The sequence below is a fragment of the Galeopterus variegatus genome, unplaced genomic scaffold (assembly GCF_000696425.1).
Source record: "Galeopterus variegatus unplaced genomic scaffold, G_variegatus-3.0.2 Scaffold229, whole genome shotgun sequence".
NCBI lineage: Eukaryota > Metazoa > Chordata > Mammalia > Dermoptera > Cynocephalidae > Galeopterus > Galeopterus variegatus.
This window is the reverse complement of record NW_007726340.1, coordinates 17770-31441: the sequence shown is the minus strand read 5'-3', so window position 1 is coordinate 31441 and position 13672 is coordinate 17770. Positions and strand designations below refer to the sequence as shown.

General features: G+C 49.9%; 1 protein-coding gene across 3 annotated transcripts in view; it reads right to left on the bottom strand.

Moving 5' to 3' along the window:
* Nucleotides 1–13672, bottom strand: part of SHMT1 (serine hydroxymethyltransferase 1 (soluble)) — a 27774-nt gene continuing 14102 nt past the window's right edge. For 2 of the 3 annotated variants that reach the window (XM_008566209.1, XM_008566211.1), the window contains 7 exons: nucleotides 9991–10072; nucleotides 9083–9295; nucleotides 6495–6605; nucleotides 4889–5011; nucleotides 2298–2414; nucleotides 1385–1495; nucleotides 1–1003 (listed from right to left, as the gene is read on the bottom strand). In XM_008566209.1, coding sequence (XP_008564431.1) covers nucleotides 831–1003; nucleotides 1385–1495; nucleotides 2298–2414; nucleotides 4889–5011; nucleotides 6495–6605; nucleotides 9083–9295; nucleotides 9991–10072 — 930 coding nt within the window. In that variant the 3' untranslated portion in view covers nucleotides 1–830. The remainder of the gene's footprint in view (nucleotides 1004–1384; nucleotides 1496–2297; nucleotides 2415–4888; nucleotides 5012–6494; nucleotides 6606–9082; nucleotides 9296–9990; nucleotides 10073–13672) is intronic. The other variant, XM_008566210.1, reaches the window with a different exon arrangement.

Genomic DNA, 13672 nt, shown 5'->3' with positions numbered 1-13672 from the left:
GAGTTGGTTGTATTTTTTAAAGCTATAATTCTTGTAGACATTCTGTGGTTTAAAACTTGATTGTGCTTATTAAAAATGGTTACTTCTGTTTTGCACTTCAGCTATGTGAGAAATAAAGTTTCTTTGGGAAGGCGACATTTGGTGTCCTGATTGCAGAAGGGAGCTGGTTGTCTTAGAGCAGGAACGCCCCTGGCTGACTCTCCCCCTGGGGTGGGACTAGGCACTCCTTGGGGGGATAGCAGGAGGGGACCATTTCTACAACATACTTTGACCTGCTCATAGCAAAACACTCCCACCATACTGGGTACGCTTGTATACACTTGTCTGATTTCTAATTCTGATTCAGAAGCACATGGCAGAAACTTCAGAACTTCCCTCTTCGATTCCAGTGGTCACAACCCAGTTCTCTGGCATCCCACTGGGTAACAAACTAGTAAGAATGGGCAGCATTTACAAGCTATGTATTTGGGTATTTCTTTTGTGTTTCAGCAAGTCAGGGGAAAGCCCAGTAACTCTAAGAGAAGGGGGAGTAAAATGATGGAATCTTTCTAGTAGTTTTGTCCTACACCACTGTCTAAATGGTATTTTAATTTTATCTTTCTAGAATAACTATATGTAGCTGAGAAAGAGGTTCAAATTTAAATTCTTTAAGAACTTGTCCCAGAATTACTAGCAATAGGACTTAAATTTTGATTTGTGAAAACTTGTAAGCCCAAAAGAAAGCCTCTCAAAGGGCACAAAGAAACTAAGAAGGTCCCCATGGGGCAGCTCGCTGGCGGCTTCCTCGGCAGTCCCCACATCTGGTGGCATGGTGGTACAGTCTGGCTTCGTCAGCAGTCGGGCAGGCCAGGCAGAGGGAAGAGACAGGCGAAACTCTCGACCTCCTCCCGGAGAGTGCGCACAGCCCGCTGGTACTTCTCATCCCCTGCCAGCTTCTCCTTGAACTCCTTCAGGGTGGCCTTGAGGCTGATGTCATTCTGAATCTGCAGGGTCAGCTCGATCCCTGTACCGCCAAGACACAATGAGTCCTTGCTGGTCCCACCCCGCGCTAGACACCCAAGGGGAACAAGGCTTGGGAGCCAGATACAATTACCAAAATGCCCCCACAACTGGGGAGTGTGACAGACAGAGCCTGAGGCATCAATGCTCAGCTCGGAAGTGACTCTTCCTGCATACCCTTCCTTGGGCAGATGTCGCCAGCAGCACAAATGTACCAACCTCTCAGACAAGACGATGTGCTGAAGTGATTTTTGTTGTCTCCGCCCCCAGCACTCAGCCTGGACACACAAATGTCCTTCAGTGGCAGGGCCTCAACCACTCGGTCACAATCAGAAACTTCATGCACACGATAAAATGTGGCAAACTTCCAAAATGTCATCCTTACCTCTGTGAATAAAGTGGGCTACTTTTCGGAAGTCTTTTTCCAAAAGTCCTCGGGATGTCAGTGCTGGGGTCCCAAGTCGCAGTCCACTGGGCCGCAGTGCACTTCTGTCCCCTTCAAGACAAGTAGGGCTCTGTCCCTCAGCTGCACCCAACTCACCACTGTGACCACTGTGCATTTAAAAAGGGACACTTGGGGGGAAAAGAATTGGCCTGAGGATACTGGGTGTATTTAACAAGAAGAGTATAAGGGTATTTCGAAAAGTTCTTGGAAACACAAAATTAAAGATAATATGAATCCATGAACTTTTTGAAGTACCCTTGTACAAGTGGTTTACAAACTACAGGTAGACCCAAAGGCACAGGGCCGGCCCCGCGGCGCACTCGGGAGAGTGCGGCGCTGGGAGTGCAGCGACGCTCCCGCCGCGGGTTCGGATGCTATATAGGAATGGGCGGTGTGCTCGCTGGCTGACCGCGGTGCGGGTGACACCACACCAAGGGTTGCGATCCCCTTACCGGTCACGAAAAAGACAAAAGAAAAAAAAAAGAAAAAGACAAAGGCACAAAGAGGGAGGGTCATGTTTTGGCCACTGTTTTAACAGTATGCAAAGTGGTGGCCTCGCTTCTGAAAATGAGGCTAACACCTGTCTGGGTTTGAGAGGTGTTGTCAACACCCACTGAGAAATGCAGCCTCTGGTTTCCAGAGACCCCCTCCAAAGGCTCACTTCAGTCTTTTTCTGCTTCTGGCAGGGTCAGAACCAAGTCCGAAGGAGTGCGCAGGGAGAAAGCCAAGGTTTAGTTTCCCCCAGTCATTTGAGGTCTCTCCTTAGAGCCAAATATCTTCATCAGCTGCAACTCTGGCCAGAAGAAATGCAGATGAGAGAGGTGTGGAAGAGAAGCCCAAGGAGCATTCTCACCTGGGCAGGTATTCTTGTTACAGGCAATAGAACAGGCTTCTAGCACCTTCTCAGCCCTTCCACCATCTGTGCCTTTGGAACGGAGATCCACGAGGATCAGATGATTGTCAGAACCACCTGGAAACAAAGTTGGACACGTAGAAATGCAGAGGCTGGTTCTAAACCAAGTGAAGGAAACTCTCTCTTCCTAAGAAGCAAAGGGTTGAAGGGGCTGAGGCAGATGAGGTCAGGAAAGTTAAGCATGCCACCACGTGGCGGAGAGCTTCAACCACCCACTGGACGAGAGGCCCTGCACCTGAGTTGGAAAGGATGGAGCATTTTTAAAAGGGTAACTGATCATACAGGAGGGAAGTAAACTGACAGGCAAAAGGTCCAGCAGCTTTTGCAGCCCAGAAATGCCCACGCCTAGGACAGCCTGCCAGGGGCCACAGGGCCTGCAGCTCATCTGGGGATGACAGCTTGCTCAGGTCACTCATACTTCTGTTTTCCAACAAATTGCCTGGGAATTTCCCAGGTGTCTCTGATGCCGATCTTAAAGGCTCCCTCTAAGTGGTGGGTAGTGGTTCAATTTGCCATCTCAGGGATTAACAACTACATTCACCAGTACCTATTAGGTGCCAGACAGGTGCTAGCCTGTTGCACATTTTCTCCTAAATCCCATGAGGTTGATAGTGTTATCAGAGAGTTACAGATGAGGACAGCAAGGCTAACAGAGCACTCTGGACCTGGCCTACGGTCACGCAGGAGTCTTTGGTGCCTCTGGATCTCTCCACTTTGAACTTTTTTTTTTTTTTTTTTTTTCCTTTTTGTCTTTTTTCGTGACCGGCAACGGATCGCAACCCTCAGTGTCGCGCCCATACCGGACCGGGACCGGCCACGGGATCGCAACCCTCGGTGTTGCTCCCGCCCCTCGCTCAGCCAGTGAGCGGCCGGTCTGCATGTGGGATCCGAACCCTCGGCGGGAGCGCCGCTGCACTTCTCAAGCAGCGCACTACAGCAGTGCGCCACCGGGCCGGCCACTTTGAACCTTTGTTAAATCAGGGTGTCAACATGGATGACAACAGTGTTCTCATCTCTGCCACTGGGCTATGATGTAGGGATGATTTCAAAGATGGAGGCAAACCAAGTGGACAGCTTAGTGTTGGGGCTCCACAGTGAGTCCACGTATGTGCTGTGTGGCTTTAGTCAGGCAGCTCGACATTTTGGAAACTCAGCTGCCCATTTGTTTAAAAAAAGACCAATACTTCACAAGGCTACTGTTAAATATTTTATATATAGTGCTCGGCACAGTGCCAGGCACAAAACATTAACTGCTTTTCACCCATCTGCATCACATCCGCAGATAGCGGAGGGAACAAAGACGAAGTCCCCAGGGTGAGGGCAGCCCTGGGAGTATGGGGCCTCAATGCCAGCTTCCATGTGGCTCCTGTGTGGGGAGGCAGAACGGCTTACATCCCTGCAGCTCCCATGGTGGTTCCTGGGCCAGCACCCTTGGAGCTGGATGGAAATGTAGCCCCTGCCCCAGACCTGCTGAGCTGGAATCTGCACCGTCACAGGGTCCCCAGGGGATCTGTGGGCACATCTGAGTTTGAGAAACAGGGACCTAAGGGACCTTGAAGGTCATAGTCCACATTGAGATTTGTAGGGCTTTATTATCTGACAACGTGGAAGGCAAAGGAGAAAGAAAAGAAAGGAAGTAGAACACCAAAGAGGGCACAGCCCAGGACAGTGAGAAGCTGGGGATTGCCCAGCCTTTGCCAGCCTGGCCGCTCACAGACACTACTCAGAATGGGGGGCCTGTAATGCCTGTAGAGGGCAAAGGACAGGGGGCAGAGTGTTGGGACCCACGTCTAGAGGACAGCAAGACCCATCTGCCTGGACCAGCCCACTGCTAGCACATACGGCAGCCTTGTGAGCAGAAGAAAGCCACCCTTCCCCAAGATAACCAAGGACGCTGTCTGCCGGAAAACCGCTGTCCTCCTGGGGAACCTGCAGTGACTGTAAGGTGGATGGCACCCCGGGGTGGGTCCCCACCTGGAAAGCCCATGTCACACACAGTCAGTCAGCTTCAGGACTGTGTGTACTAAAGCACACCTGGCCACAGCCAGCCAGCTCCCCAGGAAAATGTGCAAACCGAGGAGCCGCCCTCCCAGCGGGGAGAACCTGCTGCGCCCTGACCCCCGCGGGGCAAAGGAAACTTCTGTAGGATGGTGAGGACATCACTGTAGAGGAAGGCGCTGAGTCCTGCCAGTGTCAAGGCCTGGCTCCACCACCCACCAGCTGTGTGACCGCTGCAGCCCACCCTCCCTCAGGTACTCCTGCCACAAAGCTGTTCTGAGGACGTGCAGTCCTGATGCTGGGGGAGGACTGGCCACAAGTACTGCCATCATCGCTGGCCCACCGGAGGGGTCCACTGGTATGGCCTGAGGGAGGGGGAGACCACAAAGAAGGCCTCCAGCCCAAAGGTGTGCCGACTCCTCCCAGGGCTGTCCCGAGTGCTCGCAGCTGCAGCGCCATCCTGATGTGGTGAACCGGGAGCAAGGCTTCACAACCCCGACAGCGGGCCTGCCCACCGCCGCACAGGCTCATACCTGTGACTATGTTGTAGCCCAGCTCCATGAGGGCCTCAGACAGAGCCCTGCAGTTGGCCACTACCTGGTGCTGATAAAGTTTAAATTCTGGAGTCATGGCTTGTTTCAGGGCCACAGCAACTCCTGGACAGGGAGAGACAACGGGTCAGGAAGGCAGGACAGACTCAAATAACAAGATGAGTAAACACTATGTTTCCACTCAAGCTTCCTTGCTTTTTAACGTCACCCAAGGGGGCAGCGAGATTACAATTACCTGGCTCAACTTCTAGATCTTTATTAAAGATAAAGATCCTCTTCTCACTGAGGAATTGCTTTTGAGGTAACCTTTCTTTGGGCATGGTGGTTTAGAGCTAATAGATTCCCACGGAAAGCTGTTCTTTAGCAAGATGGGTTTTACAGTCCTTTTTAAGCTTGATGTATGAAAATGACTATACGGCAACCCAAAAAGCTGATGCTTTGACGCCAGGTTATGCAGATCTCTCAGATCAGAGTCCAGATGGGAGTGCAGCTCTGTTCTACCCTGCACTGTGCACACTCATCTGGTACCTTGTGAGGGCTCTTTAAAGGGACATCAAAAAATGGAGGATAACACAAAATCCAAGCCCCTGAGTCCTGGCACAGAGCCTCTAATCAGTGCTTGTGGGAACACCGGAAAAGGCCCAGCATGGCTGGGGACTGAGTGACCCCCCATCTCAAAGCTGAAGAGACTGCGGGTGCTGAGTGTGTAGGTGTAAAGGGAGAACATGAAAATACTCCCAGGACCCCAACATCTCCCACCCCCTTATGCTCAAGACTCTGCCATTCGCTTTCTCATTTCCTCACGGGAATTGCTAGCACTTCTCCTGACTGATAAGTTACACATTCGTCCCAACTTCCTTAGCACAAGTCAGTTCTTTTTTTTTTTTTTGTCTTTTTGTGAGATCGGCAGCACCGCGCTCAGCCAGTGAGCACAGCGGCCATCCCTATATAGGATCCGAACCCGTGGCGGGAGCGCTGCTGTGCTCCCAGCGCCGCACTCTCCCGAGTGCGCCATGGGCTCAGCCCAGCACAAGTGAGTTCTACCAATAGCCTTGCTCCAGGAAGACAGTGAGTTAGCTCTGAGATCATCGCAACCTTCCTAAGCCATCTGTACAAACGGAGAAGGGATAAGTCAACAAAAGCCTGCTATGTGGTCATGGAGTTAGACCCTGGAGTTCCCGATGTGGCCCCAGGGTGAAAGGTGCAAGGGTCAGACAGGGGCCTGCGTGCCCCCAGGCTGGGGTGCATCGGGGGGAGGCAGCTCACCCTTGCTGTGCCCTCTTCCAGTGGTCACATTCCTTCCCTGTTGTTCCTCAGAGATGCCTCCACATACTTTACAAACCTTGGCCCAACCCAGTTTTGACTCGGGGTGGCCACGTGTGTGCAGTGGACAACTTCTTTCCTGTCCCCACCTTCCACCAATATCAACTGTCTCCCTTTTCTTCTGTGTTAGCATCTCCTGGACAGACACAGTCTTCTAGGTCCTTCCCTAGCATGGAAGTCCTGGCACACACTTTTGGAGGACAGGTGAGATGAGAGAATCACCAGACTGCAAGGGGGCTGCCGTGACTGGGGGGTGAGGTTTTACCAGCAATGGCATGGTTGTGGGGACCTCCCTGCAGGCCTGGGAACACGGCGGAGTTGATGAGTGACTCCAGGTTGTACTCCTTGCCGGTCTTGGGATCCACACTGTGAAGTCCTGGATGAAGAAAACACCAGGTAGCTCCCAGAGGCCGTCCCCCGTTTCCTCCCATTTTGGAGTCAACCCACACTGGCTACAGGGACATTAAACACAGCCTGGCCCTTACTGCTGGTGGCAAGGAGTAACGCAGTCGGGTGCAGGGGGCCCTTGCTTCCTGAGGACAGACCGGTGGACAACCCTGGCTAGAACGCTGGTTTCAGCACCTCATTGTGCACCTGCCTCCTCTGGTGACTTCTTTTCTTAATAACATGTGACTACAAGGAGGCCTTAAAAATGAAAGGAGAGCAATTTTCCCTCTGCTGAGATTGTAACAAACGACACATCTGGGGCATGTTTCCTTACAGAAGTGTCCAAGATGACTACTCTGAAGGGGAAGTACTCATTTGGCTACATACGGGGAATAAGGTTCCTTTCAGAGAAAAAGTTAATGATAGTAAAAGTAATAAAAACTACTATTCAATAGTAATCAGTAATAGTAACTAATAACATCTACATGGAGCTTCTTGTGAGCCAAGAACTGCTCTAAGCACTGCTTTAGGTAAATTAATTCATTTATGGAGCCCAGAATAAATACATGTACCTACAGCCAGCTAATCTTTGATAAAGGTGCCAAGAATACCTAACTGGGGACAAGACAGTCTCTTCAATAACTGGTGCTGGGAAAACTGGACATCCACACGCAGAAGGAGACTAGACCCCTACTTTTCACCATATACAATAATGAACTCAAAATGGATTAGAGATTCAAATGTAAAGCCCGAAACTGTGAAACTACTAGAAGAAAACATAGGGGAAACAATCCACAACATGGGGCTGGGCAAGGAATTTTTAAATAAAACTTCAAAAGCACAAGCAATAAAAACAAAAATAGACAAGTGTGATTACATCAAACTAAAAAGCTTTTGCATATCAAAGGAAACTGTTAACAGAGTGAAGACACAAATTACAGAATGGGAGAAAACATTTGCAAACTCTACATCTGACAAGGGCTTAACATCAAGAATATATAAAGAACTTAAACAACAGCAAAAAAAACAATTGAGAAGTGGGCAAAGGATCTTAATAGACATTTCTCAAAAGAAGACATACAATTGCCAACAGGCACATGAAAAGATGCTCAACATCACCAATCATCCAGGAAAATGCAAAGGCTATTATCGAAAAGGCAGAAGAAAACAAGTGTTGGCGAGGACGTGGAGAAAAGGGAACACACACACTATAATTACAATGTATTGATTAAAAATTAAAATAAAAATAGTTTATTTTTTATTTTTTTCCTTTTTCCGTGACCGGCAACGGATCGCAACCCTCAGTGTCGCGCCCGTACCGGACCGGGACCAGCCACGGGATCGCAACCCTCAGTGTTGCTCCCGCCCCTCGCTCAGCCAGTGAGCGGCCGGTCTTTATGTGGGATCCGAACCCTCGGCGGGAGCGCCGCCGCGCTTCCCAAGCGGCGCACTGTAGCAGTTCACCACCGGGCCGGCCCAAAATAAAAATAGTTTAAAAATCAATTCCTTTAATCCTCAGAACAGCAGCCCAAAAGGAAAGGAACTATTGTCACAGTCCGCGCTCCGGACGCAGGGAAACGGACAGAGGCTGCACAGCTAGCCCGAGATGGCACAGTGGTGCGTGGCACAGTCAAGGCTCACTCTGGCCACTGGCTCCAGGCAGCACTGGGCCAGTGGATCACGTAACACGCAGTGGGGAGAAAACAAACGTCTCCTAGGCAGGTGGGAACAACTACTGCCTCAGAAAGGTCCACAAAGCTGAAGAGGGTCCTCAGAGGAGCACAAGCAGCAGGGCACTGAGAGGCCGAGCAGGCAGCCGGCCGTGTCCAGCCCTGCACCGAGGATACGAGCAGTGCAAGCACTAGGGGCTGCTTCCTCTGCTGATGCAAGGTTAGGGCATCAGGTCTCACCGCAGGCTGTGTGACCATCAGACCACCAATGTGGCTTTCCCAGGTATGGGGAATCCCAAAACAAGGATAGTGACTAGAGGTGGGTTGTGAGGTACTGAAAAGAGAAAGTCCTCCTAAAATGACTAAACTATTAAGGTTTATACATCAGTGTCTTATAGTTTGATTACTGCAAGTCGTTCTCTTTGAGAAACATGGTAGACTACAGTAAGATCACCAAATTAATGCTTCATGAAGCTCCTGTAGCCCTGGCCAGCCACGCACACCTTCCTTCCACTCAGGCACCTGCCTCTTGTGGGAGTATTAGTTGAGCAAAAGGACATTGGCATGCTGCTCCATTCCAACCCATAGTGGTGGCTAATCCCCTTCCTGTGGTCTGTGGCTCAGGGCTTCCTTCTAGATCCTTTCTGTAAAACTGTCATTGCTCCTTCCTAAGTAGCTCTTTAAGAGACTGGGATCCTAATATTTTCAAGGGATCCCAGATCAGAGTTTTCCCCAGCTTCCCCCCAAGAAAAATGTAAAGCACGGTACCCTTCTGTACCCAACACTGGTAGCACACCTCTCCTATAGAAGATCACGCCAGCTCGGCAGCCTCGCAGGGTCTTGTGGGTCGTGGTGGTCACCACATGGCAGTGTTCAAAAGGAGAGGGCACCACGCCAGCCGCCACCAGCCCACTGATGTGTGCCATGTCTGCCATAAGAAACGCCCCATTCTCATCTGCAATCTTCCGCAATCGTGCATAGTCCAGATTTCGGGAGTAGCAGCTGGTTCCTGAGACAAGAAAGGTGACAATCAAGTCAAAGATGTCCACAGGCCAGCTGAGTCAGCTTCAGTGCAGAACTGCCAAGTGGACTCTGGATATGCAGATCTAAAAGCCTTGGGCTGGCCCGGTGGCGCACTGCTACAGTGCGCCGCTTGGGAGTGCGGCGGCGCTCCCGCCGAGGGTTCGGATCCCACATACAGACCGGTTCCCGCTCACTGGCTGAGCGAGGTGCGGGCGTGACGCCGAGGGTTGCGATCCCACTGAGGGTTGCGATCCGTTGCCGGACACGGGGAAAAAAAAAAAAAAAAAAAGCCTAGAGATTTCTCCCCCTAAAATGTCTAGAACAGAAATGGAGAATGCCCTCAAAAAATGTCTCTGTGCTAAAGGCAACCACTCTCATCTGCCTCTTCAATGTCACGGTGGTCTGGATGGCCCCCAACTGTCCCTACCAACCCCAATTAGTCAGGGGTTAACATTTCTCAATGCTTCTCCGACAACAGCCTCAGCTCTTACTCCACCTAGCATTAAAGGTGGTAAACAGACATATGTCTGGAAAGAAAAAATATACTTTAACCCAAGAAGCTCAGCTATCCACGGCAGAAAGTGGCAGTAAGCTGACAGGGCAGGAACATCTTTACGTCCTCATTCTGTAAGAGGGACGGGCGCTGCTGACAAACAAGGTTGCTTTCCACCGGCTCATCACCTGCGATGATCAGCTTCGGGTGGAAGAGGCGGGCGTTCTCCTCCAGCTGGTCATAGTTGATGTAGCCAGTGTCTGGGTTCACCTGTGGGATGTCAGGGAGACAGGCTCAGACCCCCTCGTCCTGCCACACTGTGCCTCTGCCCTCCCGCGCAAACTAGCTCGGCCCACCATGACAACAGGAAAGATGAGATGGGATACTGGTGTATTTATTTTTATTTTTATTTATTTTTTTTTTTTAAAAAGATGACCGGTAAGGGGATCTTAACCCTTGACTTGGTGTTGTCAGCACCACGCTCACCCAGTGAGCTAACCGGCCATCCCTATGTGGGATCCGAACCCTTGGGCTTGGTGTTATCAGCACCGCACTCTCCCGAGTGAGCCACAGGGCCAGCCCGATACTGGTGTATTTAGTCTGCATAGGTGGTGTAGACAGCCAAGTATCACTCACACACCCAGGATGCCCTGAGGGGTCCCAGGGGGAAAAGTGAACCCTTCCCCCTGGGGCACTACCCCTTGATGAGCAAGAACTGAAAAGCCCCTGCAGAATGGAACAGATGCAACAGACAGGCACCACACAATGCACAGACTAACACACTGTCACCTTCAGGAAGTGACAAGAATGCCCGTTGACACCACTTCTATTCCAAGTATAATGAGGCAAGAAAAAGAAATAAAAGGGAAGAAGAAATGCAAAAACTAGCATTACTCAGAGACAAGATTGTTGTACCTAGAAAATCCAAAAGAATTTAGAGGCAACTATTAGACCTCATAAGTGAATTTAACAAGGTCACTGGATATAACATTGAAAAATAAAAACCAGTTTTATATGTGTATATAAGCAACAAAATAGAAAATGAAACTTTCGTAACAATATCATTATATTAGTGTCAACAAAATATTTAATGAAGACGTACAAGGCACAAAACATTATTAGGAGAAATTTTAAAATACTTTAAAAGTGATAGCAATTAAGGGAGCCTGTATTTGTGGAAGGACAGACAACCTGATTGACGGAGCAGAAGAGAGCCCAGAAACCAAGCCCCATGTGACACCAGTCATCCAATCAATGGCAAGAGTGACACTGCAGTGCAGCAGGAGAGGATGGTCCTTTCAATAACAGGCTCTAGTTCAAGTGCGTACCCATGTGAAAATGCCCACCTCTCACTGTACACAGAAACCAGTTCCAGACCCAGCAATCCCACCTCTGGGTGTACATCACAAGAGGCTGAAATGAGTGTGTTGAAGGGACACGTACACCCCATGGACACTGCAAAACTGTTCACAATGACCAAGATATGGGATCACCCTAAATGCCCATCAGAGATGAATGGACAGAGAAAATGTGGTGTATGTAAACAACGGAACACTATTCAGCCATAAAAAAGAAGGAAAATGTCATTTGTGGCATGGATGAACCTGAAGGACATTGCGCTAAGTGAAATAAGTGAGGCAAGATACTGCATGATGTAGCTTACACATGGAATCTAAAACTACTGAAGTCACAGAAGCAGAGAGTAGATGGGTGGTTACCAGAGGCTCGGGAGGTGGGGAAGAGGATTAGGAGTTACTGGTCAAAGGGTATAAAGTTGCAGTTGGACAAGAAAATCAATAAGTATTTAAGGAGATGATGTTATTGACTTGATTCAATCATTACACACTACATACATATATCATTAACATTGCTGAATACCCCATAATTACAAGATTATAATTTGTCCAAAAAATAAAATTAAATAGTTTAAAAAAAAATCAATTGCAGATGGCTTGTATATCTAAATGTGAAATGTAAAACAATCTTTTCTTCATTTTTGGCAACACATTTTTTAGTAATTTCAGTTTGTTGTAAAGTTTTATTAAAATGTATAGATCGGGCGGAAGTAAATGTAGTCAAAGGAGATCACTGTATGAAAAGCTCTGGGGCCTGGAACAGGGGAGGCTTCAGGGAAGGCGGTGGTGAGAGAAACTTCCTGTTTGAGGCCCCAGCCCCGAGCCTTCCTTCCTCTCACCAGCTTGGCCCCATCAGAAACTCCCAGCGTCTGTGGAGTGAAAGGTTTTAGGTATGGCAGTCACCCTTTCCAAATAAGAAAAGCATTGCAACCCAACACAATCAGACGTGTGTGTGCAGGCAAGAGGAGCCGAGACCTCGTCTACAAGGTCAGGGTGAAAGAGGATTTGGGGTTTTGTTTTGTGTGTTTTGTTCCAAGGGTGTGATTCCTTCACAGTCACATGAATTCAGCAAATAAATAGTTATCCTGATGAAAATCAACAGCTGATCCCTGGTTAAAAAAAAAAAAAAGGGTATAATTCTAAAAAAATTTTTTAAAGCCTTAATTCCAAAAAAATCTGTTCCTGCTCTCCCTCTTCATTTTGCTTTTAAACACGTGGTTTTTAAAAAGTTTTTATTTTCTTTTTAATCTTGAAAATGAGACAATAAAACAGCTACTGGAAGAATCCGCTGGCATTCTTCCAGGAGCTGTTTTATAACAAGCTGTGGCCGGGCCAGAACAGTGCAGAGGCGGGCAGACAGGCAGAGTCCCCCTCTGTCACTTAGGACCAGGGAGAGGGAGGGACCCTGTAGTCACAGAGGACGATGAGAGGGCAGGCTGGAAACACCAGAGAGAAGGCTGGTGTTGCTGTTGCTCCACCAAGAACGGAATGCCCGGACCTGAGCGGGGCAGATGATGGAGGGTACACAGAACTCTTGTGGAGAGGGGCAGCGCTGAAGGTGGAGGCAGGAGGTCTGGGGAAGGCCGGGCAGGGAGGCAGCCCTGGGATGCCCCCTGACCTCTGGCCCTGCAGCCCAGGGGGGGTTGCCAGTGGAGGCCAGTCAGGTCTGTCTCCTGGCCACGCCCCATGGGTGGTGCCACAGCACCCCTCCAGCGGGCATCCCCTGCTGCCCAAGCCAACCAGGGTCACAGCCCTGCCCTTCCAGGCCCTGCAGGCTTGCCCCGGCATGGGTCCGCCATGGCACCCATGGGCTGCAGCCTACCCAGTGCACCTCAAAAATGGGGGCAGCTGGAGAGAACCAGGGTGCAGGACCATGCTTTCTAATGCCCAGAACAGACTCTTCAGAACAGAAGACATCGACCTGAAAAGCATGCGGCTGCCCAAGGCCTCATCTAAGGCTCCAGAAAACAAGTCAGTGACTTCTTTCTGCCACAATTCTTTCAATGGTGAAAGAAACTAGAAGCCAGCTTTTATGTTCTAAGTTCAAAGACAAAGTATTTTGTTATGATTGTCACACATTATTTTTCTTTTTTTTTTTTTTTTGTCTTTTTTTACTGACCGGTAACGGGATCGCAACCCTCGGTGTCACGCCCGCACCGGGGACCGGCAATGGGATCGCAACCCTCAGTGTTGCGCCCACACCGCACTCAGCCAGTGAGCGGGAACCGGTCTCCACATGGGATCCGAACCCTCGGCGGGAGCGCCACCACGCTCCCAAGCAGCGCACTCTCCAGTGCGCCACCGGGCTGGCCCTGACTGTCACACATTTTAAACTCTAGCTTCAAGGCCAGCCCTGGCCAATGAGAGCTGTGACTGGAAACATGTAGGCTTGCCATGAAATGAAATGAAAGTCACTTGCACAAAAAAAGCACATGTGGGGGCCGGCCCGGTGGCGCACTGGATAGTGCGCCGCTTGGGAAGCGCGGCGGCGCTCCCGTCCGAGGGTTCGGATCCC